This window comes from Myodes glareolus, chromosome 18 (genome assembly GCF_982192425.1).
Source record: "Myodes glareolus chromosome 18, mMyoGla1.1, whole genome shotgun sequence".
Taxonomy (NCBI): Eukaryota; Metazoa; Chordata; class Mammalia; order Rodentia; family Cricetidae; genus Myodes; species Myodes glareolus.
Genome location: NC_142043.1, coordinates 44,961,483 through 44,981,270, shown reverse-complemented (window position 1 = coordinate 44,981,270; position 19,788 = coordinate 44,961,483). Strand labels below are relative to the sequence as shown.

General features: G+C 48.8%; 1 protein-coding gene across 2 annotated transcripts in view; it reads left to right on the top strand.

The window, feature by feature from the left end:
- Positions 1-15,082, top strand: part of Edar (ectodysplasin A receptor) — an 82,079-nt gene extending 66,997 nt beyond the window's left edge. The window contains exons 6-12 of one of the 2 annotated variants that reach the window (XM_048451087.3): positions 3,884-3,970; positions 4,939-5,064; positions 5,162-5,236; positions 5,525-5,597; positions 7,996-8,155; positions 9,507-9,567; positions 12,543-15,082. In XM_048451087.3, coding sequence (XP_048307044.1) covers positions 3,884-3,970; positions 4,939-5,064; positions 5,162-5,236; positions 5,525-5,597; positions 7,996-8,155; positions 9,507-9,567; positions 12,543-12,865 — 905 coding nt within the window. In that variant the 3' untranslated portion in view covers positions 12,866-15,082. Of the gene's footprint in view, positions 1-3,883; positions 3,971-4,935; positions 5,065-5,161; positions 5,237-5,524; positions 5,598-7,995; positions 8,156-9,506; positions 9,568-12,542 lie in introns of both variants that reach the window. The other variant, XM_085679660.2, reaches the window with a different exon arrangement.
- Positions 15,083-19,788: the final 4,706 nt, after the last annotated feature.

Genomic DNA, 19,788 nt, shown 5'->3' with positions numbered 1-19,788 from the left:
GTGCTCAGAGCAGGTCCTATTGAATTTGATTTCAGCTGTTCTCCACAGAGTACAGTTCTTCCGCCTGCCTGAAACAGAGCTGTCACTCAGAACATCCGAACCACCCATGCATTCAGTTGCTCTGGGTCCCTGCGGCTCTCTCTTTGCTGAAAGAGCAGCTCCACTCTCTTGCCAGTTCTGACCCTGAGAAGCCTGTCATCAGGCTATGGGGTGCAGCCCTTCAGGACCTGCATGGCCTATGGGCCTGGCTGAATCTGTGCAATTCTGCTCCTTCTGTACAAATAGGCCCCAGGGTCTGCTGCAGGATCCCAGAGGGAAGTATCTGCCTCCCTGAAGAGTCTGGAAGTGCCGAGGTTCATCACATAGGAAGGATAGGGCGGAGGCCATGAGGACCTGAAGGGTTCGCTTGAAGGGTGGCTGCAGGTGTTTGGCTCCAGTCCCCGGCTTAAAGAAGAGGTCTACCTTCCTGCCATACCTCATCCCCACTTCCCCCTTCTCAGATGTACTCAGCACAGCATCCTTTGGCTGAGGAGTTCCTGGCAGCTCCTATAGCCTGTACAATCTGGATGCTCTGCTAATGCCAACTGGAGTTCAGTTTGGGGACTGTCCAGCAAGGCATAGCTGGCCCAAGCAGGTAGCATCTGTGGCTCTGGAAGATGTCCTTAACAAGTAGCAGCCTGTACCAATGTTTGGCGATGTCATGTAACCAGCCCTCTCGGGGACAGGGGCATTTCATAAGTCTGTACTAACCACGCTTCCTCCATTGTTTCTTTCCAGACCATAGACCTGGGTGTGTTTGCACCCTGTCCCCAGCCCTTCTACTGCCTTGGCCGACAAGTTCTAGCAAGAAGGGAAAGAAGGGACCAAAAAAAAAAAAAAAAAAGACAAAGATTGCTTGCGTCCACAAATACAGCCCGTGGTTTTTTTTTTTTCTTCTTCTTCTGCCCATATATCTTAAGCTCACCTGAGCCCCTAACCAAACCATCAGATCAGTTTCTTTTCAATGTTCTATTTGCTTTAGAGAAAGGCAATTAGGTTCTATTCAAAGCTGGGTCAGGACCGTCCTCCTGATGACATGTGACGGCTGTTTCCCAGCATAGTACAAATGGCAAGACCCTGGAGCTTGCCTCTGCTGGCTGGAGCAGTGCCCGCCTGTGAAAAACCTGGTGGGGGTCCGTGAGCAGGAAGGGGTACAGCCTGAATGCCTGTCATTTGATAGGGGAGCAGGTGAGCACAGCTGTGGAGGCAGGACCACCACTGAGGACTCCCTCGCCCGTTCCTCCCTCAGAGTTATCCCTAAAGATAAACTTTAATAGTAGAACGTTAAGCTTGGAACCTGAAGGTCACAGAAAGGCTTCCAGTCTTCCTCCAGAAAGTTAAAGAGACAGCTCACCCTCCCTGGGCAAGTGACTATCCTCCTGGCCCACACCACAGTCCTATTTCTGTCTAATGCTGAGGGCCAAGCTACTCTCTGAATACCTTCTCACCTCCCCAATGCACAGAAACCCACCTCCAGCCTGCTCTCGGCCCGTGATGCCCTCTGGCACGTCCACACTGTTCATCTTCCATCTCGCTATTTGTTGATCTAGGTACAAGGCCCAGGACAGAGGCGCCTGGCCTCTCTCCACAGGGTGATACTCACATAACTCGGCCGCGCATTCCATGCTGTGTGACTGTGTTCCTGCTCCCGGGCTGGCACAAGCCAGATGGCAGGAGACTTCGCACACAGGAGTTTCTCCCAGAACCTCTGTTAACTGCTGCCCCTGCTTACTCCTTACAGAAGTCCCACAGCACTGTAGGCTGACCCCAGGACACCCTTCAGGCCAATCTCTTGGCTGGCTGGGGTGGGTGGGTGGAAGGATGTAACATCAGGGAGGTTGGTGGCTTTTCAGAATCATGGGATGACTTTATGATCCTCTCCAGAACTGAGAAGCAGCGAGGACAAGAGAGAAAGAAAAGAAAACATAACTCCCTCTCCCACTCCAGGGCTGGGGCCACAGTTGAGGGGCAAGGGTTCTGCCTCTAACACCACTGAGCTATCTATGGTCTAACCCTGGTTGTTTTTATCAATTGAAGAACTCAAGTTTGACCTAACAAAGGTTATTTGTCAGGAAAAAAAAACAAGGACATGTGGTTTGTCTGGTAGCAAATCAGCTTCCATTTTTCTCCATGCTAAGTGGCAGTTTTTCTCTTCCTTGCACTATCCCCACCCCAGTGTCTTGATTATTGAAACCAGGCCTCTCTATGTAGTATAGACTGACCTGGAATGCACTCTGTGAACCAGGCTGGCCTTCAATTTACAGAGATCCGCCTGCCTCTCCCAAGTGTTGGGATTAAAGGCATATACTACCCTACCCACCCTTTCGTTTTGTTTTTTTAGTGACCCTTTTTTTTCCTGTGGAGGGAGAGCAAAGAGCCACAGCTAGAGAGGAGAGCAGGGCACATCCATTCTTAAATGAGTTGGTGGGAACTATTTAAAACTCACCTCTGGTTCAGAGTGCAGTGCAGAGGTGCAGTGATTGCCTAGCATGCATGAGGCCAGCACCACAGAGCCACCACCACTTAGGACCTTAGAGAGAATCCTAGAGGAACACATGTCAGAGCTGCGAACACGAGAGTGCCACTCTGCGGGCTCCTTCTGCTTCCTCCTTGGGTTTTGTTTCTCTGGATTTTTAGCAACAAGAATATATTGCTTTTATGACCAGAAAAGATATTGAAAACACATTTCTGCTCTAAATGAAAACAAAATTAATCAAGCAGTATTCCCTCTAAAATGCTTCCATAGACACGTGCTGTCTCTCACAGCATGCACAAACTTCCTCTCGGTCACAGGAAAACTGAGTGGGTGAGGCAGAGCTCCCTTGGTACTTAGCTCTCAGCAGCCTGTTCCTGGGATGACACGGAAGCCACTGTTAGAGAAGAAACAACCACTGTTTCAGTGTTTGTACAATTAAACTTGAACTTCGCGTGTAATGCTGTTCTCCTGGTCCACCCCCCAGTTAGAGTGGCCCAAATGTAAAGAGATAAAATTGAAACAATAACCATGGTTTCCCTGAGTAATATGGAAACTTGGCATCTATAAGGCTGGCATTCCTGGTACTATATAATCATTGAGTGTGCCTAGAGTGTAGTAATTTAAAGTGAGCAAACATGTAAATTCAGATTACAAAACTATGGAGTCAAAATGTCCTGAAGATGCAGATTTTTATTTATTTTCCTTTGGCCTATGATGAATTTATTGATAAATGTAATGGAGAGTTTTTTAGTCTTAATAAAATATCTTCAAGCAATATAAAAAAAAAGAACAAGAACCCCAATGGATGGAGAGATGGCTCATGGCTAATCATGGCTAAGAGTGCTTGCTGCTCTTGCAGAGGACTGGGGTTCAGTTCCCAGCACCCACATTGAGTGGATTACAAGCACTAGTTACTCCAGCTCCAGGGGTTCCAGTGCCCTCCTCTGGTCTTCACAGGCACCTGCACGCATGTGCTGCACATACAGCACACACACACACATACATACACACATACTTATACACACATACACACACATATACACATACACTGGTACACACACATACATATACACACATACACACACATAAACACATACACACGTACACACATACATATACACACATATACACATACACTGGCACACATACATACATACATACACACACATTTAATAAACAGAATTTCTAAGATGTCAGAGCACTCTTTGGGAACGTTAAACATACTAGGAAATAAAATACGTGCTCTCGGCCCCACCCCTGCAGAACAGCCAGAAGCCCAGATTGGTTCACTTCACTGCGGTATCTTATTTTCCAGCCTTTGAACACAGTGCTTTGTCAGATCTCTGAGGTTCTGTGTTCTCCTTGCAGGTGTGGGAGCCACCTCTGGGGTTTCTGCTCACTCCTCCAGCACGTCTGGGGGCAGCACCTTGTCCCCCTTCCAGCATGCTCACAAAGGTGAGGAGGGTGCCCAGCTGGGGGATCCTTTGAAACTCTGCTAAGAGGGGGCAAAGAGGGGTGAGGAGGGAGAGGGGACATCTGTCAGCAATGAGCATGGAGCCCTCCCCATCACTTCTCTGATATGATGGAATCACATGCTCCCGCTCAGAGACACCTCACATTCCCCAGCACCCGAGAAAAGCATGCACCCATGAATAAAAGGACACACACATCACCGTCTCCCACATCTGGCAGTGTTATGGATGTACCCGATGACAGCAGGAGGCTGAACACCCTCAATGGTACCTGTACCTCCTTCAAATGGTCCAGGGTACCAGATGCCTGCCGCTGCCTTTCTGGGTGACAGGTCATTTGGATCCTGCTTCATGGGACCCAGGTGTCCTGTTTGGTTATTTTGGAGAGTTGGAGGAAAGTTTTGGATAGTCCACATACCAAAGCTGCAGTTAGGGAACCAAGCAAACAGCTCCGGGAGTAAGGAGCAGCCAGGCAGAAGTGGAAACAGCAGGAGTTGTCGGGTCAGTTCAGCCCTCGCTTCCCTGGGGCTCTTGCTAGGACTCTGAGGACAAGGTGCCAAGGAAAACCAAGCCAAGAATCCGATCTGTAACCCGAGGAGTGGCCTTTTGCTTCGGAGCGCCTAAACCTGAACTATGCTGTCTCCAGACGCTCGTTCATGGGCCTCTCGTCCTCACTGCCACCTTTCTCTCAGGATCTCAGAGTAGGAAAGTCAAGAGTAAGCACCCCAGGGACGGCCTCTTGGTTTTACCTCCTAGTCTTCCCAGTTCAACACACGTGAGCCTGCTTGACAATGTGGGAGCAGCCTAGCAGCCAAACACACTTGGAGGGCCAGGTCCTTGGGCCAAGTGTGATCCCTGGAAGCATTCCTACGACCGGGTCTTCCGGTGGGTGCCGCGGCTTGGGGGAGGGGCCTTCAAAAGCGTTTCTCCTCCTCTCCCCGATGCCAGCAGAGCTCTCGGGCCAGGGCCACCTGGCCACCGCCCTGATTATCGCCATGTCGACCATCTTCATCATGGCCATCGCCATCGTACTCATCATCATGTTCTACATCATGAAGACGAAGCCTTCCGCTCCAGGTGACACCCCGCGCCCCTCCCCCACCCCAGCACTCAGCCGCCTTCCCTGAGAGAACCAGGGGGGCTCAAGCCAACCTTCTTCTCTCTCTTCGAGCAGCCTGCTGTAGCAGCCCCCCGGGGAAAAGCCCGGAAGCCCCAGCTAGCACACACGAGGAGAAAAAGGAGGCGCCAGGTTTGTACGCACCGCCCATGCTGCCCCATAAACAATATAGAGCATGAAGGCAGAGTATGTCCACCTTTCTCCTCCAGCCTGACAGCCCAGCCTCCCCACCTCTGATTTCAGGGCTCAGGGCCCTTTGTGCGGCGGGTGGTGGGGCGGCGGGGGGGGGGGGTGCCCACTTGTTCTGTGCCCAGGTAGGGAGCCAGTCACCAGGGTTGTCTACTGAAAAGGAAATATGAAGGGAGACCAGTTCGGGGCCTCACGCTGACTTTCATTCACCCCCAACTTCCGTTCCTACAGACAGTGTGGTGACCTTCCCTGAGAATGGCGAATTCCAGAAGTTGACAGCTACACCCACCAAGACCCCCAAGAGGTACGTAGAACAGGGACTTGCCTACAGTCGCTGCTGGAAGGAACAGCCCCAGTTTCCAGGACTGAAGACCCAGCTGGGTCCTTCTAAACCCTGGAGCAGGCAGGCGAGCTGTAGCAGTGAGGGAACAGGGTAGCTGGTGCCTGGCCTGAGGCTAGTCTACGGATGCGGGAGGTGAGCATCCCAACAGAAGGGGGCAATCCAAACTAGCACGTAATTTGTTTCTTCACTAACGCCAGCAGCTGGTGTGTGCTGGGGACGGTATAACACCTGCTCTCCGTTTGCCCACCCTCCCTACCCCCAATCTCCCAGGTGCCCTGTGCCATCCATCCTTCTCTGAGGAAAGGCATGAATCCTAGGATACACACATCCTGGGCAAGTTCTCACAACTGCCAGCAATGCCTAAAATGCCTTAAAGCCAACAGCACCTGCACCAGGCACAATACTAGCCTTGCCGCATCCCTAAGACAAACAGGTTGATGTCAGCCCCACTTCCATAACTGGACCAAAATCGCGCACTAGGGATCAAAAAAACTGGAACCAAAGTCCAGGCTGTCAACCATCTATTAAGGCCTGGTGCATACACCCTCTGGGGGAGATATTTACCTAATGGTATTTTAGCACATTTACCAAACACTGGGTTATAGAACACCCTCAACCTTAAAATCAACTAAGAGGGAAGTCATTCCCTATTGTCCCCCTAGTCATTTGAACTTGGTCTTGCAATTCTTCACAACTGGTTCCCAGCAAGGCAGCCTGAAAGCCCCTTTCTGATGGACCCTGCTCTGTGGCTTTACAGAAAAGTGTGGGAAGGACCCCATCTACCCAATGCCAATCTTTGCAGCTAGGGAGCAGAGTTCCTATGAGGAGAGTGCCGAACCCTCCCTCCTGACCCAAGACAGGATCTTCCATGACACAAGTATTCTTGCTTATCTTTTCTACTTGAGAATAAGTACTCCTCAGCCTGGACAAACTTCAGGCACCGAGGAAGCCCAGCCTAGTACATTAACCCATTTGGAAAAACTCTAGTGCTCTCAAGACCCCCAATGCAGGCATCTCTGCACTGTAGATGGAGTTCATAGGTATGAAATTACTCAAGGCCTTGGAGAGGGCTTAGTTCCCATGGTGCCTTCATTCAAACTGGTCGTTGTTCAGACTCTGGAAAGTTGTGGTCCAGGCCCTGTCCTATGTGCTATACATGGTGACAAGGCTGAGACAGGGCTCGGAATATGGTGTGACCCCATTTGGTCCCAGCTTGCCCCTCCTATAATTCCAGGTCCTTTTGTTCCTAAAAGTAGCACAAAGGGCATGGTAAACAAGCAAGGATGTGCTCCATGGCTTGAGTTTCTTCTGAGGGAAAAGTTGGCAGGACTATACGTGGGGAAATATATACTCTTTGCATGTATAAATATTAAGGTTTTGCTTTAAAGACAAGGTCATGAGTCTTCTTGTCCCTATGAACAGCTTTTGGGTCTTGGAAGTGGGACTTGGGAGCTATGTGGTGATCTGTGGAAATGCCATGTGGTAATCAGTGAAGATCCCATCATGCATTTCCATTTGCTTGCCAGAGTTTGTGAAGGGGATGGGTCCGCCACCTCCCTTGTAGGCCCGCAAGCATAATGACAAAGTGACTCTATTAGATGGCTTCCTAACGGCTTGTATTTTTCCTTTTCTTTCCTTTTTCCTTTATTCTCATTCCAGGGGCTGTGTTTGCATGTGCTCTTCACTGCTAGCAGTAACACTCAGATATAATGTGTGGCAAACAGAATCCCTTTTACTAAAGATCTTTAGCTAAACCAAGGAAGTAAGCAAAATGCTTTACAGGAAGAACACTGTTTTGCTTTTATTTTGAATGGTTTGGGGTCCTAAGCTCCAGCCCACAGGTGCCAGGTTCTGTGTGAGCTGAGCAGTGAACAGGGTGCAGGCACATGAGCCTGGATGCATATGATCACCAACCCTGCCCACCCTCTGGGCTCTCGGTAGCTCCCACAAGGCACGCATCTAAGGCCAGGCCACTAGTCAAGAGGGCTTTCCTTGACATTAAGGTGCACTTACAACATACTCAGTGAAGCTTTACCAAGCATCCATGGTGTCAGGCAGTGTGGAGAGATGTCAGGTGCAACCCTCAATGGTGTCTGCAGCCTCTCAGAACCCATTGCTTCTTGGGACCCCATGCAAAGATCTACAGGCCACACTGAATGAGAATTGCTTGTCTGTCAGGGAACAGGCTGTCCTTTCTCACCTCGTGCCCCCTCACCTAGAGCTCAGTAGACGCAGGAAATGCTTAAGGAACAATTGTGCAATGCTCTCCATACCTGGACAACAAGGTCGATGCCAAGGCAGCTCATCTGGGCCTCAGTCTCCCAGACTCCACTAACAGGTGTCCCGCTTGTCTCCGCAGTGAGAACGATGCCTCCTCTGAGAATGAGCAGTTGCTGAGTCGCAGTGTGGACAGCGATGAGGAGCCTGCCCCGGACAAGCAGGGGTCCCCAGAGCTATGCCTGCTGTCACTAGTTCACCTGGCCAGGGAGAAGGCTGCAGCCAGTAACAAGTCTGCTGGGGTGAGGCTCTGGCGGCTGGTCCAGGGGACACCGGTGCAGTAATTTACAGCCAGCAGACAGGATCCCGCGTGCTGAATAAGTTCCTTAGGATGCTGTTTCTCCCAAAGGTCCCAGCTAGGACAAAGACCAAAGCAACAGATTTTTAAATATTATTTATATTGCTTATAGACAAAAAAGAAGTTTTTTAAAAATTACTGAAAATGTCAGAGAACGGGAAAAGAAAAACTTTCCAAAAATGTACAGTACACTTCTAAGTAGTTACACACACACACACACACACACACACACACACACACACACACACACAATCTGTGTGTATTTGTGGGTTCTGAATCCATGTGTCAACTAAGGATAGATAAAAAGAAAACTGTGCCTGTACTAACCATGCACACTTCTTATTGTCATCAATCTCTAAACCATGCAGTGCAATAACTGTTTGCACAACACTCCATGTGTTAATTATCAGAAATAATTTGAAGATGATTTACAGTGTATGGGATGATGTGACTAGGATCTATGCAAATAGACATTTTACATAGTAGTCTTCAGCGACCACAGATGTTGATATCCTAAAAGGTTCTAAAAACAGGAAATGATGTTTTATATGTAAACACACATGCACACAGACACAGACACACACACACACACACACACACACACACACACACACACACTGCTCTTATATAGCAACAGATTCACTCGTACAAATTGTCCCGAGGGTTTTATCACTAAAGCAAGGTACTTTGGAATCCTGTGACACGGGGTGTGCTCTCGGGCTCTGGCATATATTCCTGCTTGTGTCTGTGCCTCGGGCAGCCCAGCCAAACCATGTGGCAACATTGTTGGTAGTAGAGAAAGGTCTTGCAGGGATCCTGGATCTGGCCTGGCCCTGCAGGATACTTCACTCTAGGCAGTGGTCTCGCTAAACGAACCTAGAGACCATGCTGCCTGCCACAGGCCTGGTCTCTTCACCCAGGGCCACTCATTGCCCTTCTTAGCCCTGAGCTCCCTGCCCTGGTGAAGAGAGCATTCCATAGTTCTGTTAGCCACTGCATGCATGGCTGCCCTGGTGGCCAACTGGGGTCGTCATTGTCAACCTTCTCAACACAAGGATGACAGCTCTAACACTGGTGTGCCTTTAAACCCAAGTAGCACTCCTGTTGTGCACAGAGGGTATCTGCATGGAAACCCTCGGGACATTCTTCCTTCTGGTATGTTTGGGCTGCTTCCACCTTGGCATAGCAAATATGCCTAGTTATCACGGCCAAGCCAGTGCAAAGGGAAGACTTGAGGCTTTGCTACCGTCTTTCCCCTTTCTAAAGATGAACATTCTCTTCATTGCTCTTTATAGATTCAAAGCCGAAGGAAGAAGATATTGGATGTATATGCCAACGTATGTGGTGTTGTTGAAGGTAAGGGCTAGAGGACCATCCTTTAATCCCAGCGCTTAAGAGGCAGAGGCAGGTGGATCTCTGTGAATTTGAGGCCAACCTGGTCTACATAGCATTTCCAGGCCTGCTAGGGCTACACGGTGAGACTCTATCTTAAACAAGCAAAAGACGAAAAAGCCATTTGGGGTACACTTCCCTGAGATGATAGCCCTCAGTGCCAGGCCCCTGTGTGAAGAACTGGGGACAGTCATCCACATCTGATGGAGGTGGTCAGACCCCAATCAGAAAGGCCAAATGAACCGACTTGTGATGTGGGGGGGGAGGGAAGGGAGTTTGGTTCCTGGCTTAGGCTAAAGCACCCCATAATGCTTTTGTCACAGGACAAGAGACTCCCAGCATGCACGCGGGTGCAGTGCCACTGTGCTTGTGTCCACATCGGTATTGTCATCATGGAAGTGACCGATGACACTTAGTAGTCAGTGCCAATGAGGACGCAGACTAAGAAAGACATGGGCGTGAGATTTGTCGCTGTGTCAATATCGAGTATACATCACAAGCTAAAATGGTCAGGGTATCAGGAGGTTTACTACGGAGCCAGTGTTTCCTGTCATCGACAGCAGCATCACCATGCAGGCTGTGGCTGGGCCTAGAACCTGTTTCACAAGGCACACCGGCCTGGCCTTGGAGGGCTCTTCCCTCCATCCAGAGCAGCCACGCTAGGTCAAACGGCCTGCAGTGGACAGGTGAGAAGCAGGAGAGTGAGGACCATAGAGAGTCCAGTCTGTAATCCTCCTAGATGCTACAAAACCCAAGCCCCAAATGAACTTCTCTTCACCCTGGAAATAAACCCCTCACTGCTGATGTCAGGGGACTTTCCTGCCTCCCGCCTTGCTGGCACCCCTCCGTACACCCTGGTCTGGTTGAACTGTTTGCCTGGAGAGGGTCATATACTGCCTGCCACTCCTGTCCCATGTGGGAGAAGTGCAGGCCCTGAGCTGGGGCAGGCTGGTTAGATGTTCTCTTTGGCCAGAAGTAACCACTGAGCAAGAACTCCAGGGCCAAGAATTCTTCTTGGCTGCCTTCAGAAACATGGCAAGGCTCCATAAGTACATGCCTGGTCAGCCTACTTAATCAAGCTTGGCATGGTGGGTGCTGTTGGCTGCCCAGAAGAATATGGTCTGGGAGTTACATTCCAGCACCCCCGAAGCTCTTGTCTGTTCCAAAGAATGTCTTAGTTTGAAAGACCAAACTCATGGAACTGTGGCTCTTGAATTGATTTAGAGCTTCAACCATGAGAAGAGCCCTCCAGTGGGTCCTGCGGGGTGGAATCTTCAAGCCTGTGCCCTCAGGTGCTCCTTGGCAGCCCGGGCATGAGTCCTTCTTAATGCTACAGTAATAAGACACAGCCAAGGCTGAGGCCCTCGGGCCAGCATGGCTTGGCTCCCCAGGCCATTGGAATCACATGAAGACCTTAATACTCACTACCTCTGCCTCTCCAGCCACCCTGCCTTCCCCAAGATCCCAATGTGGTTAATATGGGGTGAACCCCAGACACCAAAGTCCTCCAGTTCTTTTAAAGGTTTTCATTGTGGTATTCTTCCTCTTCACCCCCCAGCCCCCCACCGAGACAGAGCTTCTCTGTGGAACAGCACTGGCTGTCCTAGAACTCACTTTGTAAAGTACACCAGGCTGGCCTAGAACTCATAGAGTTCTGTCTGCTTCTGTTTCCTGGCTGCTAGGATTAAAGGCATGTGCCGCCACACCAGGCTTGTGGTGTTCTTACCATTTGGTGCTAAGAGGTAATAAAGCCTGGGTGATCTTCTCCTAGCTTCTCCTGATGCTGACAGCTCCCACCCCCATAAAAGCCACGATCAAGATGTTGCTGTTGACACAGTAGATGACGACCCCTTCCCACCACCACAGGGCCTTCTCCTGCTCCCCAAACCCACACCTGCAGCCCCATCAACCACTATTCTGTTTTCTATTGCTGTAATTTTGTCACTTTAAGACTTTTATAAAAGTCAGATTGGGGGCTGGAGAGATGGCTCAGTGGTTAAGAACACTGGCTGATCTTCCAGAGAATTGGGATTCAATTCCCAACACCTACGGAGCCGCTTACAGCCATCTGTAACTCCATTTCCAGAAGATATGTCGCCCTCTTCTGGCCTCTGTGTGCACTGCATGCACATGGTACACAAACATACTGGTAGGCAAAACACCCATATATGTAAGCTATACATTTAGAAATATTATTGTAAGTTGAATCATGGAGCACACACTCAGTGATTAGCTGGTCTCTCCATAATTCAGTAGAGAGTCATCTGGGTTGCTGTGTATGTCAGTGTCACGGGAGTTTTTGAGTATCCTTGGAAATTTCTACATAGGCAGTCATATCTGCACACAAGGCGTTTTATTCCTTCCTTTCTAACCTGTGTGTACTCTTCCTTCTCTTTTCTGTCTTCACTGCTTTGGCATGATGTCACATTTAAATTTTAACCCTATGAACTGTGTTTACCAAGAAGCATGTGTTAGAACATTCATTCCTTTAGTATTTTTTAATTTGCTTGAGTTTTTAAAAATTGTTTTTATTGAGCTATATATTTTTCTCTGCTCTCCTCCCTTCTTCTCCCCTCCCCTTCTCCCCTCTCCCATGGTCCCCATGCTCCCAATTTACTCAAGCGATCTTGTCTTTTTCTACTTCCCATGTAGATTAGATCCAGAAAGTCACATTCACTTTTAAAAGCTGGAACCAGACTTACACCCCGAGAATAAATGTTACTTTTCATAGTCCATAATGCTTTGTTCTATTGTTGAACTCTGTTAATATTTTGTTAGAAATTTTGGTGTTAGATTGGGAAATAGTTCCTTCTTTCCTATTTTCTGGAAGAGACTACTCAGAGCATACGCTAATTCCTTTAAACACTTGGAAGGCGTTTAATGCTGAGCTCCCCTTGACTGCGGTTTGTGACATGTAACTGTGCCCATCCCTCTCCTAGGTCTCAGCCCCACAGAGTTGCCCTTTGATTGCCTCGAGAAGACCAGCCGAATGCTCAGCTCCACGTACAACTCTGAGAAAGCGGTGGTGAAGACGTGGCGCCACCTTGCCGAGAGCTTTGGACTGAAGCGGGATGAGATCGGGGGCATGACTGACGGCATGCAGCTCTTTGACCGCATCAGCACCGCGGGCTACAGCATCCCCGAGCTGCTCACAAAGCTGGTGCAGATCGAGCGGTTGGATGCGGTGGAGTCCTTGTGTGCAGACATACTGGAGTGGGCTGGGGTCGTGCCACCTGCCTCCCCGCCCCCAGCTGCTTCCTGAGGAGTGTGCCTTGAACTGTCCTCCCTGGGACCCGCTGGGGATCCAATGAGGCCACTGCAAGCTGTGAGTGATGCCATCGGACTGCCAAAACTCAAGGCTTTTCCTGGCGGGTCACTGTATTCCTTAGGTGGACCTAAGGAGCCTGCTGATCACTCAGATAGACATGTGGGGATGATGCTGGTGAAGAACCCCATCCTGTCTGTCAGGGGACGCTTGGTGGGATACAGAGGGCATGCTACAATCACATCACCAGAACATCAAGCAGGCTAAATGAAGAGATGCTAAGAAAATGTAGCAATAATTCCGAGAAGGGTGACAGCGTCTGGTGAAGTTGAGAAATGGGAGCATCTTTAAGAGAATAGCTTGAAGGTTTCAGTACAGACAAACGTACAAATTCAGACGTCCCACTTCCTCCATTGCTGCAGACAGAGCAGTCTGTTGGGGTGCTCTATGGCTTCAGGGGTGGCTTGACCTGTGTTTGCAGTTGCCCACAACAATACAAGCCTTGCAGTCACTCGTGGAAGAACTTGGGGGTTTGTCACTGCTGCACAAGGCGTGTCTGCCCGCCCAACGGAAGTGTGGGCAGATTTGGCCTCCAGCATCACTCACAGACAGAGCTGGTACAGTGTGTCAGATTGTTGTCCTTCACACGGGTGTGTTCTCTCTAGAAAAGGAGATGAGGACTTCCTAGGAGTTTGTCCATGCCCGATTCTAGACCGCCGGCGAGAGTCGCTGGAATTCATGAATGAGGCTTGTGCGAGTCCAGACGACTGAGCCAGCGAGGGATGCTGGAGCCTGAGGTGCAGTACAGAGCTGGGGCCTGCAGGCCTGGTCCCGAGTCCAGACAGCATCCTGAGCCAGCGAGGGATGCTGGAGCCTGAGGTGCAGTACAGAGCTGGGGCCTGCAGGCCTGGCCCTGGGGGTGTCATCCCAGGGGGCTGTCATCTCCTCCCCCAGACCGAGCTTCTCTTCTGCAAATGAGAGCTTGGTTTTCATGTCTGTGGTCAGGAGAGTTAAGGCTCAGGTGAGCAAAAGAAAATGGAGGCAGGACAGGAGAGGCCAAGGGGGCCGATGTGGGGTAGATACAGTGTGGGCAGCCACACAAAGAGAGTACAAGGGGAACTTCTATCAGGGATTCTCGTGTAAGAGCAATTGTAGGACAGAGCATTTACAGCGAGGAAGCTTCTAAAGGGGCATTGTTCTTGGCCGATTCTCTTATTTCACCTGTAACTGCCAAGAAAAGGGGAGCTTTCCCGCCAGGGGGTTAATGCCCAGCTGATTGCTGGGCTCCCTCCTGAAGCGCTGGCTGTGGCGATAGTTAAATCGCAATAAAGCCTCTGGTTCAGAAAGCTGTGGGTTTGCTTTTTTTTGTTTGTTTGTTTGTTTGTTTTTAAATTACAAGTCATAGGACTGAACAAAAGCTTTTGGGGTGGGAATCCGTTGTACGTTTAAAACCATCAAGCAATTTCCCACCACTGAATATAGAACATACTGTGAGAGGGCCATAATTGGGCCCTGAATATTTAATATAATATGATCATTTTACTGTGTCCGTTTGTGATTTTTTTTAAAGATGGTATTTGCTGTATCCTGCAAGTTAAATCGTCTGCTTAATTATCCTTGTAATTCCTCTTCGAGATCCTGCCGTGCCCTTTACCCCTGGTTTTCAGTAATGATGTTGAGCTTCCCCTTAATTAGACTGTAAATGTCATCTGTGATGAGTGGGCGAGGCTAGGACAGCAGGCTCCTCTCCTCCCAACTGTCTTTCTGGTGAGGAATGGGCAGCTGCTGTGGGCAGTGTGGGCTGGCCTCAGTTCACCTATTAGATTTCAAGGCTTGAGGGCAGCCAGCATCCGTGTTGTTTCATCGACTCCCAGCTTGCTGATTTAGGGGAGCTCGCCCCTTGTCATTTACTTTATTTGGCAATAAATCCAGGAAGGGTCTGCTTCAATGAGCTTTGCCTATGCTGTAGAGATCAGACTCGGCAAGACCATGACGTTTCTCGCTGACCGGTGCTGGAACTCCATGCTGCCATTTTCGTCTGGAGACTATCACTATCAACACTTAAAGGTATTTACTGAACGCCCAGGTTAGGTCTGAGGCCCTGAGCCCATGAAGTCATAATTGTGAATATTTTATGTAATTCTGTTTATATAACTTATTATATTTTTATAAGCTCAATAAACATGTTAATAAAAAGAAGGTTACAAACTGGTACCCTGGGAACTCTTAATGAGTGATGCGCTGTGAATGGAGACTGTCGTGGTCACTGTACTGTGTCTGACGAGACTGTGGGGTTGTGGCCATCCATAAATAAAGTATATAAAATGTTACAGCAGGGAGGTGTTCACTAACAGGGACAGGCACATGTGGGGAATATGTAAAAACATGGGGCACCGTTTTCCATATCGCCACCGTTACTTTTAAACAACATGTTAGCTGCTATGACCGTGTCACTATCAAATACAGTGTCTTAGAGCACAGTCATTTCTCAGTCTGGCTTTGGGGTCAGTAAGGACTGCTGGGGTCAACTTGCCTGGCCAGTGCTCAGGCTCCCGCCTGCTGGACAACCTTGAAAAGGACAATTCTGCTCCATCATTCCTCAGCCTCTTCCATAAACCATCTGGAGAGCCTGCACTGGCATGATGCTTCTCTGGCAATGCCAGATGCCGAGGAGCAGGATGGAGGCCGCCTGAAAGGCTGGGCTCAGAACGGGCTCCCTGTCATTTCTGGCTCATCCTATTGGCAAAGAAAATCAAGTGGCCAAACCCAGAGGCAAGAGTAAGAAAGGAGGCTACCCCAGTGTACAAGGAGGGAACAAGTAACAAATGACACGGGGAATAAGACAGTTCACACCAGCCATGGAGGGAACAAGTAACAAATGACACGGGGAATAAGACAGTTCACACCAGCCACAGAGGGAACCGATAACAAACGGCATGGGGAATAAGACAGTTCACACCAGCCACAGAGGGAACAAATAGCAAATGGCATGGGGAACAAGACAGTTCACACCAGCCATGGAGGGAACAAATAAATGGCATGGGGAATAAGACAGTTCACACCAGCCATGGAGGGAACAAATAACAAATGGCATGGGGAACAAGACAGTTCACACCAGCCATGGAGGGAACAAATAAATGGCATGGGGAATAAGACAGTTCACACCAGCCATGGAGGGAACAAATAACAAATGACACGGGGAATAAGACAGTTCACACCAGTCATGGAGGGAATAAATAACAAATGGCATGGGGAACAAGACAGTTCACACCAGCCACAGACACTGGACAGCAGCAGATGAGTTGCGGGCATCTTGCTGGCATCCAGAGAGTTGGAGAAATGTTCAATGTAAGGGAACAAAACCTGCCTGGTGTCTGAATGGTCCAAATAGCAAATAATTTTGTTGCCCTTAGCAGGCGTTTAATTTTAAACCCCCCACCCACTGTGGAAGAAGGTGAAAATGGGAAAAGAGGGCTAAATCTGTTGGCCTGACGGTCACCCCAAACAACACACACATCACACGCCCAGGGATGTTCCAAGGACACGGGCTGCTGCTGTTCCTGTGTGCACCGTTCTTGCTGGCATCCCTGGCACCACTTACCTTTCTATTTTAACTGTTTTTATTGAGCTATATATTTTTCTTCACTCCCCCGTTCCTCGCCCCTCCCCTTCAGCCCTCTCCCAAGGTCCTCATGCTCCCAATTTACTCAGGAGATCGTGTCTTTTCCTACTTTCCATGTAGATTAATATGTCTCTTTTAGGGTCCTCCTTGTTGTCTAGGTTTTCTGGGATTGTGAGTTGCCGGCTGTTTTTTTCTTTGCTTTATGTCTAAAAGTCACTTCTGAGTGAGTACATGTGATATTTGTCTTTCTGGGTCTGGGTTACCTCACTCAATATGATGTTTTCAAGAGCCACCCATTTGCCTGCAAATTTCAAGATATCGTTATTTTGCTTACCTTTTCACTAGGGACCATGCTCCTCTTCTGAACAGCAATGCCAAGCCCCTTCTCTATGCCTCGGCCTCTTCTCTGTATATGGGGTGACAAGAATACATTTCCTTTGGGACCACTGTGTAAATCAGGTAATAGAAAGCACTTCTCCTGGCACGTGATGGTCAATAAATGGGCACTGTCATCCCAGCATTATTAGCTGCTCTTTTGGGCTTTGGAAACTGAGAAGCTTACTGAAAATTTTCTGAGTAGGTTTTGGTTAACAAAGATTATTGTGAGACTTGCTACGATCACTCTCAGGATAGAAGGGAAGAGGAGGTTGGCTGGACTCCGGTACGCAGATTCTGTCACTCCTCAGTGGGGAAGCGGCAGCCCTTTCACAGAAGACTGTCTCCATCCCCTGCAGGCCCCAGACCATGGCATCTTCTGAATAAGAGGTACACGGCTCTCTCATGCCACAGAGGTAATGTCTGTCTTTAAATCCATTTTCCAAACACCAGAGACAATTGCTACGAACTAACCTGACCTCTAAGAACAAGCCAAACACCCTACAGTTCATTTGCAACTCAAAATTCAGTGTACAACATGGGTAAAAGTCCTCCAAAGTTGCAGCTCATCAAACAAACATGGTTACATCTTCCAGCTGCCATTGACGTCTATACGAAAAGCCTGGTATCTGGGGATGGTTGAGACAACCCCCTATAGTGTTGTGTGGCCTCAGCCTGAACAATTACAGAGATCTCATCTTCAGGGGCACTGTGTGTCGAATGTGTCTTTATCAGCCACTTCTGTGGTCCTTTTTCAGGAAGGGGAATTTAACACAAGCAAGACACGCCTATGCTCACACTGGCAAGATAACTCACTGGGCATGGATGAGTCTAGGAAGGCTTGGTCTTCAGATATTACTGTATGAAGTCTGATGATGCCTAGAGGAAGTACGTAGGCCCAGGGATGAAGAAGGCAGGTGTGGACTCCACTCCCACCCTCCACCTTAACATCTCATGGCCTCGAGGTTACTAGGGTCTTACTTGGATGACCTCACCCCATTATTACTGCTCTATATTTTGGGGGGAGATTATCAATATAATGGAACATGGTCCTGTTCTGAGGAATTGTAGTTACAGGTATGGCTGTAGGGCCTGAGGGTCTTGAGCGTTGTGCGGACCTGGACCTGGGACACAGTGCCAGACCTCACTACCCAGCTACCTGCGAAAAACCTGTTGTGTTCTCAGAAGCTCCCCAGTCTACTGGAAGCCTTTGTCCACATTGCTCCCAGTTCAGACCCTTTACCAGAGTGCACGCCTTAGAGATTGCATGAATCTCCAGCAGAGACAAATTACACTTCAATTCTGCTAAGCCCCGCCCCCACCCCGTGAATGCAAGCTCCCAGACTCAGAGACAGTGAACAGATTAGCAGTGTTGCTCCCAACAACCCCTAGGAGGGACGCCAGCCCTCAGATGACCGGTGTGCAGTCCCTACGCCTGGCACCTTTTGTGTAAAAGAGCTTGTTGTGCCCTTTTTTACTCTTTTTGAGGGGTCCACCACCCTGCTCCCAAATAAACCACTCATGCAGTCTTATTCTCTCTTACATCCACCCAGCCTTATTGGCTTATTTCTTGCCAGCTTCTCTTAAATTATCCCAACTACCTTTTGCTTCTGGGCTTTTTCCTTCTCTTACTTCCGTATATATTGCTTTCACTCTGACTCCATGGCTGGCTGGGTGGCCTCAGAAGTCCCCCTCTCCTCATTCCTTTGCTCCCCACTTTGCTCGTTTCTCCTTCTATTTATCCTCTCTGCCTGCCAGCCCCACCTGTCCTTGCTCCTGTCTCACTCTTTATTAGACAGGCAAAGAATCACAGCTTCACAGAGGTGCAAATGCGGCATAAACAGAAACAACACATCCTTACATCATTAAGCAAATGTTCCACAGCGTAAACAAAAGTAACACATCTTAAGATAATATTCCCCCATCAGAATATTTTACTGAAAAGTTTCTACTCCGTCTTTTAAGTAGCTACTGGATTCCAAGGAAGTGTACAACATTGCAGGCTTGCCTAGATTCATTTAACATGGTTTCGTTCCGTGGTCTCCATGTATCCAGACAATTGTCATTTTATTATGCCAATGTTCACATATTATGTTAAATGGATTACTAAGCTTCAGATATGTAGCAGGTTCTTGGGAATTTTTATAGCTATAAATTACATTGCTATAAATAATACAGATACTTTCAATATGCATTCCTTGTTTGAAATTATTTACTTAGTCTGAGTCATCCAAACCCAGAGAACTAACTAATAGCTATATATACACATCACATTTCTATGGCAAATGTAGCCTTTAAGACCTTCCTTTAAGGTAAATAACTAAAAAGTGATCTTTAGCGTTTATCACTTCTGGGTAATATGGCGGACTGACATCTGCTTCTGCTGATGGTGACACAAAGGACAGGAGTTAGAATCAAAATAATCAAAATAAGACTCTGTCCTATAAACAAAGAGCTAAAGACAAGAGAAATGAACACAGGAGAGATTTTCCTCTCCGATGCAGCAAGAAGCTCAGTGTCCAACTAGACCAGTCCCTGCTAGGTTAAGGACAGCTTGTCACCTCAACGATCAGAGAGACTCTAACCGGGGGTGGATACAGAGGTGAGACCGCTGGAGCAGAGAAGGATGCAGTGGAGGGGCAGAGCTCAGATTGACAGTGCAGGCCCTGGAGACTACAGCCACGGCCCAGACAAACTCAGGGATCCTGACACGCGCCATGCCAAATTTGCTTCGGCCTCCTGAAGGCTGACCAGGAAGAGACCTCCCAGAGAGACAGAGGCAAACACAAATGGATGGCTCTGCCCCCTCAGAGACTCAGTCACAGAAAGCTTCAGCTATGAGCCCCAAAATATCAGAGGCGCGTCTATAATTAAGGGTAAGGGACTCGAACTGGGCCATTCTGGCAGGAAGTGGACTTAACTG